Source organism: Armigeres subalbatus, chromosome 3, assembly GCF_024139115.2.
Source record: "Armigeres subalbatus isolate Guangzhou_Male chromosome 3, GZ_Asu_2, whole genome shotgun sequence".
Classification (NCBI taxonomy): domain Eukaryota; kingdom Metazoa; phylum Arthropoda; class Insecta; order Diptera; family Culicidae; genus Armigeres; species Armigeres subalbatus.
The window spans coordinates 192,014,389-192,035,326 of NC_085141.1; the positions used below are offsets into that span (position 1 = coordinate 192,014,389).

The 20,938-nt window shown below is 43.0% G+C and overlaps 2 protein-coding genes across 2 annotated transcripts in view; one reads left to right on the forward strand and one right to left on the reverse strand.

Moving 5' to 3' along the window:
- Positions 1 to 787: 787 nt before the first annotated feature.
- LOC134220766 (protein ELYS homolog) lies at positions 788 to 14,650 on the reverse strand. Its single transcript, XM_062699870.1, has 10 exons — positions 14,347 to 14,650; positions 14,168 to 14,288; positions 13,738 to 14,036; positions 12,875 to 13,681; positions 12,228 to 12,755; positions 11,704 to 12,169; positions 5,397 to 5,508; positions 3,330 to 5,341; positions 1,054 to 3,251; positions 788 to 988 (listed from the first exon to the last, which is right to left on the reverse strand). The coding sequence occupies exons 1-10, from the start codon at positions 14,471 to 14,473 to the stop codon at positions 939 to 941; spliced, it is 6,720 nt and encodes a 2,239-aa protein (XP_062555854.1). The 5' UTR covers positions 14,474 to 14,650; the 3' UTR covers positions 788 to 938.
- A 1,600-nt stretch (positions 14,651 to 16,250) lies between these two features.
- The window catches only part of LOC134225617 (uncharacterized), a 31,298-nt gene continuing 26,610 nt past the window's right edge, over positions 16,251 to 20,938 (forward strand). The window contains exon 1 of the mRNA XM_062705824.1: positions 16,251 to 16,800. Within this exon, the coding sequence (XP_062561808.1) occupies positions 16,563 to 16,800 (238 nt within the window). The 5' untranslated portion in view covers positions 16,251 to 16,562. The remainder of the gene's footprint in view (positions 16,801 to 20,938) is intronic.

Below are 20,938 nucleotides of genomic sequence, written 5' to 3' on the forward strand. Positions count from 1 at the left end.
AATGGAAAAATTTGAATCTCTGTGCTTGATACCTACTGCAAAAGACTTTGGAAGTGGAATATTTATTACGTAGGGGATCTCTCATAGATTTTTTTAAAGAATTAATCGAATTTTCATCAAAAATCAGAACCTGGCTATCATGGACATCACATTATTTGGTTAAATGTTCAAACATATTATTTTGTCTGTGATATTATGTTTGAACATTTCACCAAATAATGTGATGTCCATGATAGCCAGATTCTGATTTTTGATGAAAACCGCGGTATTAGGCGATGCGCGGAATTAGGGCAGGTCACGTTTAATCGTTTATTTTAATCACTAATAATTGGAATGATTCGTAAATATTATAACAAATTGTACATTTATAGAAAGTTCTTGGATAAAGATTCTTTGCAGCATTTGCCTGCCCAGCCGCCCAGGATTGAGATCTTGTACGTTTGCCCTATGTTCCTCCAACGGTGCTTATAAATAGATTTAAGATGGGAATCCGATATCCTCTGCCATGAATAGAATAGATCACTAGAATGCCCTTCCCTCAGTTTTTCGCTCACCTATATAGTCTTTCATTTCTCGAAAACTAGTTGTTGGAAACAGTTAAAGTTTAGTTTTTTTTTTCATAATTAACTGATGCTTGTATGGAAAAACTTTAACTGTAACTGTTTTCAACAACTGGTTTACGAGAAATGAAGATTTTAAAATAGGTGGGCGAAAACTAGGGAGAGGGCGATTTCTGGGTGTCTTACCCTAGACGGAATTTCTTTCAAAAAAAATTACAGCTGGCAACTATTTCATTAAATCGCATATAATCTAGGACTAATACACAATGAATACCACATAAACAACATGTTGATTCTAACAAAAAGGATCTAATTATGTAAGAAAACAATGTATCGATTGTTGGTCGACATGCCATCAAAAGCCGTGTGTATTAGTATTCAAACCTTTCTTGGTCGACCTCTGCGTCGACCTTTCGTGTGAGACTCATCTTCAAATAAAAGTAAATAAAATTAGTCAACATGGACAAATTTCGATAACGTCAAACCAACTTACCGTCTTCTTCCGCTATCGGTTCCAATTTCGATTTCTTAGCAGGGCTATCCGCAACATCCGTATCCACACTGTCGGCATCGCTGGTTTCACGTTTCGAACCCGACGATCTCGTAGATCTGCCACTGGCAGTCGGCTTTGCCTTACCACGATCACTGGTCGTTGATTTACCCTTCGATTGATGACTGATTTTGGAACGCGAAGATCTCTTCGATGCATGACTCGCGTTCGAAACGACAGATTCTGACTCACTGTCCGCTTCTTCCTGTGACATCGAATAGCCCGCGTCTTCAGCGGAAGTGTTCAATTTACGAACCATGTCCAGTGATTTCTCTATGATGGCCGATTGGTGGCGAGTGAGGCGCCGATTCGTCGAGTACTCTGCAAACGATTCTTCATCCACTTTATTAGAGGAAGATTTCGAAGGTTTCGGAGAAGCAATGTCGGTCGCCTCCTCGGATATTGTTGGTTGTAGAGCAAGTGGCAGTTTCCTTGCCGTGATCGACCGACGAGTGCTTCTACGGCTACCAGTGCTGGCGTTGGAGATTTCCGACCTGTTATCGTCCACAATGCTATCGTTTGCTACGTCGGGCGACACATTTTTAGACTCCGTTGAATCGGTTTCCGATGTGCGACGAGTTCGACGAGAAGGAGTGCTTGTTAGCAGTTCCTTCACCAAGGAGGACGCCCTCGTAGCTCGCCTAGGTGTGAGTGCCATATCAGGTGTTGCAATGTTTGCCATCGAGGAATGCTTTTTGGATTTTGCTAAGGGAGTTTCGGGCGATCTCCCTTCGGGAGCAAGCGATGATGCTCTGGTGATACGCTTCGTTGGAGTATCTTCGAGTTGTTCCGCAGCAGACATTCGTCGCGTCTTGATTGTGCTACGAGGCGTTGATATTTCTGCATTTCCGGTAGAAATTCTTCTTGACTTTTTGACTGGAGTGCTGATTTCAGTATTTGTTGGTTCGTTCAACTGTTTTGAGATGCTGTCAGCGACTGCCGGCGACACATCAGCGTCTATTTCAGTTTTTATGGTTTCCTTGGGAACATTGTGGGTTTCATTAGTAGTGGGTGGTTCAAGTGCATTATCCGGCACTGAGCGCTCTTTACCAGACTTAGTCGGCATCATGCTAGAACTGGTACCCTCCATAGGATCTTCAACATTTGCAGCAAGGTGCAGAGACTGACTACCGATTGGTGCTTCCCTTATAATCGGTTCTTCCACATCAGCTCCTTCGGATTCGGATATCTCTTCATCGGGATGCAGGCGTTCGACGGACTGTCCGGTAGATAAATTTAGTGCCGCTGAATCATCACTCTCATCGCTCTTACTATTTTTTCGGTTGGCTTCATGAGCAACATCGGGCTTTACGGAGAGATTCATGGCAGGAACTTCTACCTCATGAGCATTTTTCGGTGGTCCAAGGAACTTATCTTCTTTTGTGTGCCTTAATGGCTCGTCCCTATTGGGAGATACTAACTTGATGTCGGCACCAGTTGCGGATTGATCCTGCCGTTCATTACCAGCCGGAACGGATAGATCCCTAGCCCTACCTGTTGAAGATTCTGGTGCTGGTTCCCGTACTTCGACTTCTTCGACAGCTTCTTGCTGTACGGATAAATCCTCCGCTTGATGGCCTTTGTTGCTGTCATTTTCCTCATCATCACTGTTCTGAACAGATGCTTCTCCTTGCGGAGGCTGTTCTTGAGCTTTCGGTTCGCTATCCGTATGGGAAGTGGATGATGTAGTAGTTGAAACCTGAACATCGCTTGAATCTTCATTTTTCACCACTCCTTGATCCATCAAATGTTCTGGAACTGTATCGGAATAGAAATCTGCAACCTGTCTATTATCTGCTGATGACTGTAAATCGGGGTACGCTGGTTCAACCACAACACCATGATCATCGCTGGCAGCCTGCTGCTCTGCAATGTCATCTCCCTTCCCATCCGAAGACGACGATGACGATGGCGATGATGATTCGCCGTCAGTGTCGATATTGGCATTTCTATTGTCATCACTCTCTGATCCACTTGAAATATTAATCACTTCCTCTACTCCCGAGCTATCAGATTCCTCACTGCTGCTAACATCATCATCTTCCTGAATTTCGTCTACGTCGGATTCCATTTCTACATCCTCCTCAGCGGATGCTTCTTCTACAATGAGATCAATCTCATCTTCCTCTTCGTCTTGCAACCTATAAAAGAGAAAAAATATCAGAGTCAAATATGCCATCCTAATACCATCAATGTTTTATTGACATGTTCATACTCACTCTTCACTGGACTCGTTTTGTTCATCTTGTTCCGCGATTACTTCCTGTACGTCATCATCATCGTCTTCATCCAATATAACGGCCGGCTTACTATCCAACACTGGAATCACCACACCCTGCTCTGTTTCAGGAGCAAAATTTTCTACGGCTTCCACATTTACTGCTGATTTAACAATACATGTCTCCTCTCCCGGATCCCTTCTACTAATGGATTCATTTAGCACTGGTTCATCACGTGACACCTCTTCTTTATCTTCTGGCTCTTGTGAATCTGTTTCCATCTCAACAACCATTTCTGCTGCAGTTTCGGCGACTTCGGTTGCTCCTGCTTCCAATTCTGCGACAAGCGCTCTCCGGGCGTTCGCCTCTAGTACCATTCGTTCCAAAGATTTTCCCGCCATGGATACCGTATGCAAAATCGGAGGCGATGGTGCAATTGGGAGTTCATCCGGGCCCATCTCTGCAGACTCCATGGATTCATCTAACTGACTATCGGCCTGTTTACTGGAAGAGTCATCGTCAACATCTTCAATGATAATGGCGATATTGTTCTCAACGGGAGTTACGGAACGCGATCGACTGTGAATCGAACGACGGCCTTTCGGTCCTGCGGAGAGGCTATTCTTTATGTCCAAACAGGTTTCATCATCGAGTGTAGCTACCGAAACTTCTGGCGAGAAGAACTCATCGTTTGAAACCATGGAGTCATTTTGAAGTTGAGGAGAGGCGGTAAAGCTCGGCTCTGCTTTCTCCACTTGTGGTGACTCCGGAAGGTCAAACCTTAGAATCTTCTCTTCGGCATCACTTATACGATGCGTTGAAGGTAGACTGATGGGTGTAGGGGAAACGCTTTTCCGGTTGAAGAAACTTTGAACCGAGGCGGTAGATTTTAGAATACCATGCGGCGTGTAGGAACTTACGCTTTCTGGTGAAGGTGGATTGTACGTAGACATCTTTTGAACAATCGGAGTCGTTAAATGTGCTGACGGTGAACGACTGAACGATTTAGTGGAAGAGTTCTCTGAATTGCCGCTGCTGAACTTGAACCAAGGTTTCATGGGTCTGAATTCCGTAAGCACGCTTTTCGGCGCTACAAACGAAGTATTGTATTGGTTGTCTGATTCCATTTTGCGTCGTTTGGTAGGTTTCTCATAATCAACAAAAATTTCAGCAGCTCTTTCTTTTTTCCCGGGAATATTGTCTTCATCCAACTTTCTCTTAGAAACTTTCACATCGAGTCTTATTGGGTAGCACACGTTACTACTTTTAGTTTGTGCATGGAACTGGAACATCCCTAGACCTGGTTTTTCTAGGAATGGTTGTGTATGTTCCAAAGGAGCAGCAGCTTCCTTGATCGCTACGATGGATTTATGGTAAACTTGATTGCGGAAGTCGGCTCGACTTCGTATCAATCGGGAGCTCAGTGGTTCAGCGGAGGGAGCTTTCATTGGGCGGAGATCTTTTTGCTCGGCATATGCCAGATAGGACAAATGTTGGGTCGTCGGTTCCAGAGCTGCATGGTATAGAGTGAGAGCTTCTTTTGGTGCTTCCAAATTGTACTCCGTAGAACGTTTTCTGCCCAGCCTATCAACCATGTGTACCGCCTCGACGAAGTCCAACTTCTGCAGCAGATGAATGAAATGTACATTGTCGGCCATGGGCTGGCGAGTTGAGGTCAAGTATTCCCTCAGAGTACGAATTTCTTCGTCCGACATAGCCAAATCGAGCAAAACCTCGTATTTTAATGAACGTAGAGTGCCTTCAAAAAAGCATTTCAGTAATTTTTTATCGTGTTTGGAACGTTGAAGTTTGAATGCTTCCGAGATGAGATTGTTCTCCAGCAAAGTTCTAAGCTCAAGAAATGACGAGATCGGCATTCCAGGTACTCGCAATGCACGTAGCGCCAAATGCGGAGAGTCGTATCGCAGTAAAGCAGAGATGAGAAACTCTCGTTGCCAGTGAGGAAATTGTTCACTTTGTGACATCGGAGACAACAGTTCCTCGATGGCACCCTGAAACGAGCGACGATCAACACATGTAAACTATGTAGAACGGGGGGATACTTACATCGATGTGACCATGATCCAGAAACCAGAATGCTTGAGTGCGCTTTATCAACGCTGAGCTTAATTTGAACACCGTAGGGAATTTAATCAAATTCTGGACGATACCACTGTATCTGGAAATAAAATAGTAGACGAGAAATAAAACTGAGCAATGGATGTTTCAGGAAATAATTCAAGCTGTTATTTTTTGTATCCCTGTGGTACTAAGGTTCACCACAGTGATTTACTGCTTATGTTCGATAATATCGTTTTATCCCAGAGAGAAGGCTAATACGCCTACCCATTCATTCAATATGACGTACAATGGATTTGTTTTAAGTCCGCCTAATTCATGATAACAAAACTTCGGAAGTATCGACGTGCTATTTTTCGTCATAAGGAAGCCATACAAACACAAAGACTCGATGTACCTCAACTAATTGCAAGTTTTCGCCAAGAGAAGGTAATTGCCGATAATTAGCACTAACTGCGTATGAACCAATCACCCATAATGAGCGCTGAATTCGGGTATACTACCCACAAACTGGGTACCAAAAACCGAAGTACCAAAAACGATGTTGGGTAGAGTGCCATTGGTATAATGCCATTTGGCATAATGCCGTTTGGCAGAATGCCATTTGGCATATAACTAAATAGATTCTCAAGGGCCATTTGGCATAAATACCATTTGGCATAACGACCATTTGACATAATGTGTTGGGTACCTCAATACCATTTTGATATAAAATAGTCAAAATCAAATGAGGACCATGTGGTCAAACGAACTTTTGCCATAATTGTTGAAAAAAGTATTTAATTCGTTGGCAGGTAGTTTTTAATAATCACGAAAATGTAAGCGAAGGTTTTGTCTTGTGCAGGGTTTGAATTCAAAGGAGAATGAGAAAATCTCTCACTTCAAGCTCTATCTGGAATAAAGGCGAATGTCGCAAGAGAGGATTCTCTTCGTCGACTTCCCCTCTTTTTTAATAAAAGTGACAAGCAGCGGATTCTTTTGTGGTTTATCACCTCAGCACGATAGAAAACAATGCGAACTTGCATTCTGAGGTGATAAACTGCAAAGCAATCCTCTGCTTGTCACTTTTATTTAAAAGAGGGGAAGTCGACGATAGAGCTTGACTTATCATGTCTGTATACACTCTCGATATGTAGCATACCGTATAAGACATGTTTCAGTAGCTGTTACGATAATGAACTGATTCGGGGGGCTACAACCCATGATAAATGTATTTTAATAAGCCCCAATTGTGGGTGGCAACGGTTCTGATGATGCATTTCAACTTGTTTTACACAGCTGTGCGAGAAAAACATGGTCCCCAACATGAAATGAGCGAGAACAACGTTTTATCAAACCCCATGGGTGGGGGCCGCCTATCCGAATCAGTTTTTTTTTGTTTGTGTTGTCTGTCATAGAAGTGACAGACGCCTAAGAGTGCTAAGACCGTTCACGGTCCATCTCGCCACTGTTATTCTTCTGTTGAAGTTTGAGTTGTTGATATGTTCTTCGTCGTCTGGTGTGCTACGGCTATATCTGTGTTTTTAACTTTTCAGGAACTGAACTATCTGTTTCATTTCGACTTCTTCATTGTTTTTCAGGATGCTTTCGAGTGGTTTGCAATATTCCAGTGCTGGGTATTCGCTTCTCTCAATGTTGTATCGAGGGCAGGTATATAGTATATGCTCCAAATCTTCTTTTTCATTGCAGTAATCACATTCTTCTTCGTCTTCCCATCCCCATTTGTATCTTCTCTCTTTAGTGAGCGTATGTCCTGTTCTTATTCTGTTCAGCATACGTTTTTCGTCCGACGTCAGTATTAGTCCTTTTGACCAAATAGTTTTTCCAGGTTCCTCCATTATTTTAAAGTGTTTTATGCCCTTCTCCGCAGATGTAATTTTATATTTCGTTTTCCAGGTTTCCCATACTTCTTCCTTTGCCAATGCTATGACGTCTGATAGAACCAAGGCGGTGAAGTCCGTTTGAGGTCCATATGTAGTTGAGACTGCTATTTCATCGGCATTTTCGTTACCGTCTATCCCTTGATGACTGGGAATCCATTGTATTTTTATGATTGGATTTTCTCTTTTTCTCAGCTCTTTAGTTATGTTCCAGGCAATGAATTTTTTTTGTATTTTAGATCTGTTTTGTAGTATCGAACAAGCGCTTTTGGAGTCTGTAAAGATGACTGCTTTCCTGTATCCTTCGTCCTTGATCGTTTTAATGGCCTTTTGTATCCCTAACAATTCTGCGTTGGTAATGGTGAAATTATTGCTAATTTTGTCCTTCTTCCGTATTCCTCCTATATTGTCTGTTAGGCCTACTGCTATCCCTGCTTCAGTTTTCGACGCATCCGTGTAGATTTCAGCATAGTCGTTGTATTTAAGTTCCTTCATGTGTAGAAAGGGTTGTTTCCAAATGATCGGGCTCCAATTGAATCATTTGTTTGAGAAACTGCATAAGTCCATTTTACACTATTTCGAGAAAACAAAAAAAAAACTGGTTTTGAACAAATTTGCACCGAATCTTTCGATTTCTTCGATACAGATAAATAGTTTGGCAAAACTCAACATCCTGGGGCACTTTCAGTGCAAAAAATGTAAGCAGTGCTCCACAATTTTTCAAAGTACGTGGACATATGTAGTTTCTCAAACAAACGAAAAAATTCTCATACATTCCTGAACAAATTTTTTTTCGTTTTTTTGCTAGAATATGTATTTTTGGACGAGGATTCAAAATATATAACAATCTCATTTTAGCCAAAAATGTCACATATGCAGTTTCTCGAACAAACGGTTCAATTATTCTTGCTTTGTTGATCTGGCACAAGTTTTGGCTCAATCCGAAGGCTATAGTGGATATCCGTATACTGTTTTCTACATCGATATGCCATATTTTCTTCCTTTGGGTATATTTGATGTACCACATCCATGTGTTTTGTTGCTATAGCTGTTAGGTACGATCCGTTACTTGCTTCTAGCCTTAGAGCTTCTCCTATGTATGGTTGGATCTGGTTTCTGTGGTAAAAGCTTTTAACTATGTCCCTCAAAGTGAGTAACTCTATCCTTTTCTCTATCGGTAGTTGTCCCGTTTCTGCATGGATGACATGTATTGGCGTGGTTTTAAGGTAGCCCATAGCACATCTCAGGTAAGCGTTCTGTACCGTCTGTAGCTTTTGTATATTTGTACTCGCTGCTCCACCGTATACTTGTGCTCCATATTCTAACTTACTCCTTATTATCGCATTTCCTATTTTAACTAATGTTTCAGAATTTGCTTATGTGTTTTTATTTCCTAACAGTAACATTATTTTGTGGGCAGCAGGGACTATGTCCAAGGGCTTGACGATCCCTCCCCAGGCCATCTGCGAGTTGTGGGGCTTGCCTAGGATGTGGTGGGGTTTGACAGTGAGCCCTGTTAAACCTCTATAAAAAGCAGCATGTATCCGCAAGTAGGCCCCACCAAAGCGACCGTGTGCCGCTCAAAGCGCACAAGCCCAAGTCCTGGTGTTAAGTGGGACGCTAAACAGCCCTGACACGACGGCCCTCCGACGAGACAGGAGGTTTGCGCAGGCCCAATAAGCCGCCTGGAAAACCAATCGTTACGAACAATATAAGAGATAATGCGACTCGATATAATCGGCAAAGACCTAGGCGACGAATACATGATCACGATTGGAAGCTTGGAACATGGAATTGCAAGTCGGTAGGTTTCTCAGGTTGCGACAGGATGATCTACGATGAATTACATCCCCGCAACTTCGACGTCGTGGCGCTGCAGGAGATTTGCTGGACAGGACAGAAAGTGTGGAAAAGCGGGCATCGAGCGGCTACCTTCTACCAAAGCTGTGGCACCACCAACGAGCTGGGAGCCGGCTTCATAGTGCTGGGGAAGATGCGCCAACGCGTGATTGGGTGGCAGCCAATCAACGCAATGATGTGCAAGCAGAGGATTAAAGGCCGTTTCTTCAACTATAGCATCATCAACGTGCACTGCCCACACGAAGGGAGACCCGACGACGAGAAAGAAGCGTAGACCGGTCATCGGACCGGATAGTCTGCACACCGTATCGAATGACAACGGCCAACGATGCATAAACTTCGCAGCCTCCCGCGGAATGGTAGTCCGAAGCACCTTCTCTCCCAGCAAAATATCCACAAGGCCACATGGAGATCACCTAACCAAGAAACGGAAAACCAAATCGACCACGTTCTAATCGACGGTAAATTCTTCTCCGACATCACGAACGTCCGCACTTACCGCAGTGCGAATATTGAATCCGACCACTACCTCGTTGCAGTATGCCTGCGCTCAAAGCTCTCGACGGTGTACAACACGCGTCGAAGTCGGACGCCGCGGCTTAACATTGGGCGGCTACAAGACGGTAGACTAGCCCAAGAATACGCGCAGCAGCTGGAAGTGGCACTTCCAACGGAAGAGCAGCTAGGCACAGCGTCTCTTGAAGATGGCTGGAGAGATATTCGATCCGCCATTGGTAGCACCGCAACCGCTGCACTTGGCACGGTGCCCCCGGATCAGAGAAATGAGATTGCTGCAACACCGCACGAGGGCGAACAAGGCACGATATAAACAGGCGCGGAACAGACAAAACTCGATTTCCGGAGGAAAAAGCGCCAGCAGGAAGATCGAGACCGTGAAGAGACGGAGCAACTGTACCGCGCTAATAACACACGAAAGTTCTATGAGAAGTTAAACCGTTCACGTAAGGGCCACGTACCACAGCCTGATATGTGTAAGGACATAAACGGGAACCTTCTTACGAACGAGCGTGAGGTGATCCAAAGGTGGCGGCAGCACTACGAAGAACACCTGAATGGCGATGTGGCAGACGAAGATGGCGGTATGGTGATGGACCTGGGAGAACGCGCGCAGGACATAATTTTACCTGCTCCGGATCTCCAGGAAATCCAGGAGGAGATTGGCCGGCTGAAGAACAACAAAGCCCCTGGGGTTGACCAACTACCAGGAGAGCTATTTCAACACGGTGGTGAAGCACTGGCTAGAGCGCTGCACTGGGTCATTATCAAGATTTGGGAGGAGGAAGTTTTGCCGCAGGAGTGGATGGAAGGTGTCGTGTGTCCCATCTACAAAAAGGGCGATAAGCTAGATTGTAGCAACTACCGCGCAATCACATTGCTGAACGCCGCCTACAAGGTACTCTCCCAAATTTTATGCCGTCGACTAGCACTAACTGCAAGGGAGTTCGTGGGGCAGTACCAGGCGGGTTTCATGGGCGAACGCTCCGCCACGGACCAGGTGTTCGCCATTCGCCAAGTACTGCAGAAATGCCGCGAATACAACGTGCCCACACATCATCTATTCATCGACTTCAAAGCTGCATATGATACAATCGATCGGGACCAGCTATGGCAGCTAATGCACGAACACGGTTTTCCGGATAAACTGACACGGTTGATCAAAGCGACGATGGATCGGGTGATGTGCGTAGTTCGAGTTTCAGGGGCATTCTCGAGTCCCTTCGAAACCCGCAGAGGGTTACGGCAAGGTGATGGTCTTTCGTGTCTGCTATTCAACATCGCTTTGGAAGGGGTAATACGAAGAGCAAGAATTTGTGTACTTGGGCTCACTGGTGACTGCCGAAAATGACACCAGCAGAGAAATTCGGAGATGCATAGTGGCTGGAAATCGTACGTACTTTGGACTCCGCAAGACGCTCCGATCGAATAGAGTTCGCCGCCGTACCAAACTGACAATCTACAAAACGCTCATTAGACCGGTAGTCCTCTACGGACACGAGACCTGGACGATGCTCGTGGAGGACCAACGCGCACTTGGAGTTTTCGAAAGGAAAGTGCTGCGTACCATCTATGGTGGGGTGCAGATGGCGGACGGTACGTGGAGGAGGCGAATGAACCACGAGTTGCATCAGCTGTTGGGAGAACCATCCATCGTTCACACCGCGAAAATCGGACGACTGCCGTGGGCCGGGCACGTAGCCAGAATGTCGGACAGTAACCTGGTGAAAATGGTTCTCGACAACGTTCCGACGGGCACAAGAAGGCGAGGTGCACAGCGGGCAAGGTGGATCGATCAGGTGGAAGATGACTTGCGGACCCTCCGTAGACTGCGTGGTTGGCGACGTGTAGCCATGGACCGAGCCGAATGGAGAAGACTCTTATATACCGCACAGGCTACTTCGGCCTTAGTCTGAATAAATAAAATAAATAATAATAAATGATAAAGAGGTAAAATATAAGATTACAATATCCGAGCTAGGAATTCAAACTACCTACAACTTGCCTACTTTTTACTATCACAGTGTTAAACGGCTTACCTTCCTTCCCCCAACACAGCAGTCATATCCATAAACGTATAGCAAAGTAAAACGTATTTCACATCAGTTCGGACGTTCGGAACCAGCACAGCTCGAAGAAGGTTCTGCATCGAATTCGGAGGATATACGCCGGTCGAATTATGCTCTATCCACATTCTCCTCAGTGCTTCGTTCGGAAATTCCCGTTCGATGAAATTATCAATGAACAGATATTTACAACTAATGTCTTCCACGCTCGCGGGATGTTTGCCCTCCGCTGGCTTCTCGTTGAGCATGGTCCTTTGTGAGGCGTAGTACGACCGTATCGCTTGATAAGGAAACGGTACCAACAAGAACTCATCAGACAGATTTACCCCATCGATGTTTCCCTCTGGCAGAAGCCCAACATTCAATAACCATTGAACCACATCTTGATAATCGGCTGCCAGTTGAACAGAGTTAGCCTGCGATTTAAGGCTTCTAAAAACTGGGAAGAAATAGACAAACTTTAACATTAACTTGTATTAGGAACTGAAAGTAATTACCTTTTTCCGGAATATATTGCTTGCATTGTGTGAAAATTAAATCATAAAGCTTAGAAAGTTGTCGCAATTGTCGTGAACAGAGGAGCAGTGTTTTCTGAGTACCGCAGTCTATTCGCCTCCCCGAAAGATCGAACAGCGGGACGCACATGTTATTGCTTAGATCCTTGAGTGCCTTGGCGCGACTCCAGATCCAATTAGTAAGGGTGGAGAGCGAAACTCCTTCTTCTGGTTCTTGGCCAAGGTGACTACCGTCGGCCCAACTGAGCGCACATTCATGCAACAGCGAGTAGCAATTGTATTCCAATGCCACTGACAGCAAATACTCTCGCTGCATGTCCAACGGCGTTTCCGAACAGTAATTGTACTCGGCGAACTGGGGCATCAAAGCCGCTCGTAGCATGACAGTATAGATTTTGCCTGGATCCATAACACAGGCAGATCCGCTCTTTTCGAAATACTCGATTATTTTATTCTGCAGTCCGGCCCAATGGTATTTGGCACAATTATCATTACTCAGCGTCATTATGTCTATAATACAAAAAGGTAATTTTTTTCTTCATTTTGCTTCGTTTAATTTATTATTGGAGTGGCATTTATATTTATTTTATTTTTTTTTTCATTTTGTTTAGCAAAGCAAAGTTACTTACCGAAGCTTAATGAATTTGGGTAGAAGTGCTCTTCCGGTCGTTGGATAGAATTAAACGGAACAAGCGAATCCGTTACCAGACAGACATTCACTGAATAATCCTTCACACTAAACACAACCGTATGGTTTAGATCTCGACGATAATCACAAATATGTGGCATTTCCGCCTTGTACCATTGGTTCAGGTCAAACACAATAATATTGGTGGCATTATTTGAACCAATCCAGCTCAATACGCACAGTGTGAGCACCTCTTCCTCCTGGCTTACAGTTTTCATTATGGATTGCACACTGAGAGGAAAGCTTCCTGGATCTTCACTTGATATCGTCAAACGAGGACCGCACGAAATAAATCCTTCGTAAACGTGCCCTTGGGGCTCAACATATTTCTCCTCGTACATTAATGTGTGCATGATAGCGAATGCTCCTTCCTCTCCAGCGTGAAATGCCCAAATGTACACACAAGCCTTTGGATCGTTCGTTGGTTCTACTAGGTTCATGCTGATTACCGGAGAATCCTCCACTGGAGGTTGCGCAACATAAATCACACATAATTCCTGTAGATCATAGATAACCATCCGGCCGTCGGCGTACCCGACTGCCATCGCCATCAAAGCAGGAAGATCGAGAATGCTGATGATGGGACTCCCTTCTTCTTCCAATGGATCCAACTGCAAACCGAAATAGATGTTCCTTTTTTTAACCAACTCGTGGCTCGCTGCAATCTGTTCAGGATCAGTGCTGGAAAACTCGACATGGCATTGATTTTTTTCCAACTTGTTCATCATTAGGCGTCGCCCAAATATTGCTGAAAATAATTAAATTTGAATCGTAGGATAAAACTTGGCATTGCTAAGGACATACAATTGTCTTCAAACTTGAGACAAGCATCTATAAGCAGAACTTTCCCACTGGCAGTTCCAACCACCAGGCATCCACTGAACTTTGCTATTCGACCCCTGCTGTAGGATTGTCTACTAATTGACTGTAAGCAGGCCAGCTTTTCATTTACATCGATGCGCCCCAGTATGCGTGATCCTTGCACTGCTAGAACCACTACGATGCCGGTATCGTCTTCCAGTTGAATACCCACCGCAACTATGCAGCAGTTGGTTTCCTCAAGGGGCATTTCTTGTACACTGCATATTACACTATTCCGAGTTCTGTTTCAAAGAAAAATACGAATATAAACCTTTTTATCAGATTGCAATCCTAAGATTAAACTAAACAGATTTAAAAAAAAAATCATTCACTGTGAAATATATTTGAATACTGTGTAACATTTGTAACTTACTTTGAATCTTGGTCGAAGCTATGGGACATCAACTTGGCACCAGTTTTGGTACTCAACACCGTAAATAGTGACCCACTAGCCACCCATCCCAGCGAGCCTTCTTTCAGGAAACCACCAATGGCTAAAAAGGACATAAAAAGCATATCACCAAAATTCGTGTAAATATCACCAAATCTTACTTCTTCGAGGCAATTCTTCCGCTTCATCTTGGGAGCTGTCACGAATGTTGGTGTGTCGCTCCGACAGCTCCGAATGCTGGATTTCCATTACATTTTTCAACGTAAGATGTATCTCGCTCGACCACATTGTAAACTTAGCGCATCAGTATCACGAACAATACTTTTTCAATAATGAAATTTCACCTAAATTTCAACTAAAACCTTCCGGCGATTGGAAATTTTTTGAAAAAACGAGAAGTAAACACAAAACGCGGCGACGGACAACTACCCGGTGAGCCCGCGGCCATCAACAGACGAATGACGGAGGAAGAGCAAATGTCACAAAGCCAGAGTCGCGTGCACGAAAAGCATTCAGGGCAGTGAGGCCAGCCAAACAAAAAAGAGCGATGTTTACATTTTATACTCCGTGCATGGCAGGAATTGGAAAATGTATTTCCCGTATTTCCAATCTAGTTTCCGCGAGCATTGCAAAAATCGATTTTTTCATCTGCTTTTGTGAACAAAGATTCAAACGTCGATTTGACGAATCGGATAGCACTCCCACGCAAACCAACACCATCAACAGGTAGCCGATGCCTTCACCTACTTGTTGATGGTGCTGATTTGCGTGGGAGTGCTATCAGATTTGTCAAATCGACGTTTGAATCTTTGTTTACAAAAGCAGATAAGTCGTTTTGAAAATTTGGTACTGATTTATCCAACTCGACAAGTGTTTCGGTACAAAGTGGACTGTAGGGTTTCGGAATGTAAGCAACGCTTGCTAGTTCTTTTTTTGGAATAAAAAATCACGCGCACTTTCAAAAAAGTAAACTTAATAAATTGTTTTATTCGCGACGACTGTACTTAAACTAAAAATTTACTGGCTTTTTCTTCGGGCAAATGTTTCACATCAGGCTCAGGAACAAGATTCATAGAATGACCAATTTAAAAATACGAGACGATTCATCCTTGGACTGAAAATCTCGCTAATAAAGACAAAAAAAAATTAAAAAAAAGTAGAGGGTTGAATCAAAGACACGACCACAAAATCAACGTAGAATTCAAGGATCATATTATGATTCCAGTTGAAAATCGAATTTCGAAGTCGCGAAACCCGATTTTATTCGCGTTCAACTTATAGCGCATCATTGCGCAACTGGTGCACATTATTCGCAACCAGATGCGCTATACAGCGCACCAGATGCGCAGTGATGAAACTTGCGACTAATAGGAGAAAAATTGATTGTCGTGAGTTCAAAAATTCGGTTTTGAGCTGCACATATAATATCAATAATGTTGGAGCTGGATGGCTGTATATTTTTATTTGAGGCTAACAAAATAAATGGAAGAAGTACTTAATTTATTTCGTGTATTCCCGGATAAAAATATACAGTAACTTGTATGACATAACCCATTGAAATACAATAGATTGTGTGGTAAACAATACAAACTATTGTATGCTTATTGTAAAATGTCTACGGTTGTAAAAGATCTTTATTGTACTTACATTCAAATAACAATATATTTAAGTGTTACCAATACATTCTATTATATTTTTATTGTTCGCTTATGTTTAGTATTGCTCATCCAGAAACTAAACAAATATATAAAAGTATTCGGTTGGGAAATCTAAATTCGTCTAATGTGATTGAATTAATATATTTTTGGGATATTTCATGGATTTATTATATTGATGAAATAACAATTGAAAACAATAAAATTACAATAGCTTTGCTAATTAAATGAATGAAAATGTTTAAACGATTCTCAAGTAATATATTTTCATATTGCAGGTCTAGAAATGTTATGCAATAAAAGTTTGAATTCAAAAAAAAAAGGGAACAAAAACTTTTGCTCATCATTTTACTCGGAGAATGGCTAGATTCAGTGAACTAGGCTAGAGTGAACTCATAAATAAACGGTTCTCCGCGTGTGATTAAGAGAAGAAAATAAAATCAATTCAGGATTGGAATCGTGATCGCTTCCGTGACAATTATTGTGCTAAAAATTAAACAAACTGAAGAACGATTCAATACGGCAGATACCGAACGGCAGCAGCTGCGAGAGTTGGTACGATTTCTGCAGGAAAAATACTTCGCATTGGAGCATCAAAACGAAATCCTACGAGGAGAAAATGACATGAAGGTAGAGATAATATTTCGAGCCAACATTGAAACGAAGGATCTTTACAACACAATCATGGATCTGCGGGGAATTATTCGGGTGTTTTTCCGAGTATGGCCACCACTAGCATCCGTGGCAGACCGATTGGAGTGTGCCTGGAAGTATCTGAACGAGCAGTCACTGGTCATCAGATCGTCGCCACCGATGGAAGCAATAAGCGAATGGAGTTCAATCGAGAACAACGCAGGACTCAGGAGGACATTTATTCAAACGTGGGCACCCTTGATCCAATCAGCCTGGATGGGTACAACAAAGAACGTCTTGCCCGAACAGGACAGCAATTAAAATTAGGTGAGAGAATTCCGTTCTATATATTATTAATATACATAATGCCTCGGGCTGAAAGTCTCGGCAATAAAGAACAAAATAAAAAGGAAGAGGAAGAGCGGGATTGCCAACTTCCTATTGTTAACATTTCGTGGATAAGAGGCGGGTTCTTATCCCCATATATTGCGTCAATCTGAGAATAATGAGGGCTAGATTGTATTATTGTATGCACGAAATTTCTTCCGGAAGGAGATTTTCAATTGATCCCGTAGATTCGCATTAGTGTATCTGCTTATGGAACTGTGTAGACAGTAGACACCAGGTCAAGGTCATCCACCCAGAACGCATTCTCATTTGCACCTGGGCACTGGTCTGTGCGAAATCAAATCAGTGGTAGATTCAAATACTCCACCTGATTTTATTATAATCTTTATTAAAGAGGTTTTTAGCCCAAGACTAGTTCACCTCCGTACTCCACCTGAGTTTTATTCAGAGGATTATTCTCAAAATTTATTAGTACGAAACAAGACACCAGGTCGAGGTCATCAACCTCGCTCGCATCCACATGCACCTGGGTACTGGTCAGTGGAAAATTCATTCAATTGTAGATTCAAATATCAACCTGAGTTTTATTCTAATGACTGATCTCAAATTTATGTAGGCGCATAAAACTGTGTAAGGCACAGGAGAGGTCACCAACCCCGCTCGCATCCACATATGCACCTGGGTACCAGTGGAAAATTCATTCAATTGTAGATTCAAATATTTATCTCAAAAATTTATGTAGGCGCACAAAACTGTGTAAGGCACCAGGACGAGGTCACAACCCGCTCGCATCCACATATGCACCTGGGTACTGGTGGAAAATTCATTCAATTGTAGATTCAAATATCAACCTGAGTTTTATTCTAATGACTGATCTCAAAAATTTATGTAGGCGCAAAACTGTGTAAGGCACCAGGACGAGGTCACCAACCCCTGCTCGCATCCACATATGCACCTGGGTACTGCTCAGTGGAAAATTCATTCAATTGTAGATTCAAAGTTTTATTCTAATGACTGATCTCAAAAATTTATGTAGGCGCACAAACTGTGTAAGGCACCAGGAGAGGTCACCAACCCGCTCGCATCCACATATGCACCTGGGTACTGGTCAGTGGAAAATTCATCAATTGTAGATTCAAATATTTATCTCAAAAATTTATGTAGGCGCACAAAACTGTGTAAGGCACCAGGACGAGGTCACCAACCCTGCTCGCATCCACATATGCACCTGGGTACTGGTCAGTGGAAAATTCATTCAATTGTAGATTCAAATATCAACCTGAGTTTTATTCTAATGACTGATCTCAATTTATGTAGGCGCATAAAACGTGTAAGGCACCAGGACGAGGTCACAACCCGCTCATCCACATATGCACCTGGGTACTGGCAGTGGAAAATTCATTCAATTGTAGATTCAAATATCAACCTGAGTTTTATTCTAATGACTGATCTCAAAATTTATGTAGGCGCATAAAACTGTGTAAGGCACCAGGACGAGGTCACCAACCCCGCCTGCATCCACATATGCACCGTACTGGTCAGTGGAAAATTCATTCAATTGTAGATTCAAATATCAACCTGAGTTTTATTCTAATGACTGATCTCAAAAATTTATGTAGGCGCATAAAACTGTGTAAGGCACCAGGACGAGGTCACCAACCCGCTCGCATCCACATATGCACCTGGGTACTGCTCAGTGGAAAATTCATTCAATTGTAGATTCAAAGTTTTATTCTAATGACTGATCTCAAAATTTATGTAGGCGCACAAAACTGTGTAAGGCACCAGGACGAGGTCACAACCCCGCTCGCATCCACATATGCACCTGGGTACTGGCTAAAATTCATTCAATTGTAGATTCAAATATCAACCTGAGTTTTATTCTAATGACTGATCTCAAAAATTTATGTAGGCGCATAAACTGTGTAAGGCACGACGAGGTCACCAACCCTGCCTGCATCCACATATGCACCTGGGTACTGGTCAGGGAAAATTCATTCAATTGTAGATTCAAATATTTATCTCAAAAATTTATGTAGGCGCACAAAACTGTGTAAGGCACCAGGACGAGGTCACCAACCCCGCTCGCATCCACATATGCACCTGGGTACTGGTCAGTGGAAAATTCATTCAATTGTAGATTCAAATATTTATCTCAAAAATTTATGTAGGCGCACAAAATGTAAGGCACCAGGACGAGGTCACAACCCCGCTCGCATCCCATATGCAACTGGGTACTGGTCAGTGGAAAATTCATTCAATTGTAGATTCAAATATTTATCTCAAAAATTTATGTAGGCGCACAAAACTGTGTAAGGCACCAGGACGAGGTCACAACCCCGCTCGCATCCACATATGCACCTGGGTACTGCAGTGGAAAATTCATTCAATTGTAGATTCAAATATCAACCTGAGTTTTATCTAATGACTGATCTCAAAAATTTATGTAGGCGCATAAAACTGTGTAAGGCACCAGGACGAGGTCACCAACCCCGCTCGCATCCACATATGCACCTGGGTACTGTCAGTGGAAAATTCATTCAATTGTAGATTCAAAGTTTTATTCTAATGACTGATCTCAAAAATTTATGTAGGCGCACAAAACTGTGTAAGGCACCAGGACGAGGTCACCAACCCCGCTCGATCCACATATGCACCTGGGTACTGCTCAGTGGAAAATTCATTCAATTGTAGATTCAAAGTTTTATTCTAATGACTGATCTCAAAAATTTATGTAGGCGCATAAAACTGTGTAAGGCACCAGGACGAGGTCACCAACCCCGCTCGCATCCACATATGCACCTGGGTACTGCTCAGTGGAAAATCTATTCAATTGTAGATTCAAAGTTTTATTCTAATGACTGATCTCAAAATTTATGTGTAGCGCACAAAACTGTGTAAGGCACCAGGACGAGGTCACCAACCCTGCCTGCATCCACATATGCACCTGGGTACTTCAGTGGAAAATTCATTCAATTGTAGATTCAAATATTTATCTCTAAAAATTTATGTAGGCGCACAAAACTTGTAAGGCACCAGGACGAGGTCACAACCCTGCCTGCATCCACATATGCACCTGGGTACTGCTCAGTGGAAAATTCATTCAATTGTAGATTCAAATATCAACCTGAGTTTTATTCTAATGAGATCTCAAAAATTTATGTAGGCGCATAAAACTGTGTAAGGCACCAGGACGAGGTCACCAACCCCGCTCGCATCCACATATGCACCTGGGTACTGGTCAGTGGAAAATTCATTCAATGTAGATTCAAATATTTATCTCAAAAATTTATGTAGGCGCACAAAACTGTAAGGCACCAGGACGAGGTCACCAACCCTGCTCGCATCCACATATGCACCTGGGTACCTCAGTGGAAAATTCATTCAATTGTAGATTCAAAGTTTTATTCTAATGACTGATCTCAAAATTTATGTAGGCGCACAAAACTGTAAGGCACCAGGACGAGGTCACCAACCCCGCTGCATCCACATATGCACCTGGGTACTGGCAGTGGAAAATTCATTCAATTGTAGATTCAAATATCAACCTGAGTTTTATTCTAATGACTGATCTCAAAATTTATGTAGGCGCATAAAACTGTGTAAGGCACCAGGACGAGGTCACAACCCGCTCGCATCCACATATGCACCTGGGTACTGCTCAGTGGAAAATTCATTCAATTGTAGATTCAAAATCAACCTGAGTTTTATTCTAATGACTGATCTCAAATTTTGTAGGCGCATAAACTGTGTAAGGCACCAGGACGAGGTCACCAACCCTGCTCGCATCCACATATGCACCTGGGTACTGCTCAGTGGAAAATTCATTCAATTGTAGATTCAAAGTTTTATTCTAATGACTGATCTCAAAATTTATGTAGGGCACAAAACTGTGTAAGGCACCAGGACGAGGTCACCAACCCGCTCGCATCCACATATGCACCTGGGTACTGGTCAGTGAAAATTCATTCAATTGTAGATTCAAATATTTATCTCAAAAATTTGTAGGCGCACAAAACTGTGTAAGGCACCAGGACGAGGTCACCAACCGCTCGCATCCACATATGCACCTGGGTACTGGTCAGTGGAAAATTCATTCAATTGTAGATTCAAATAT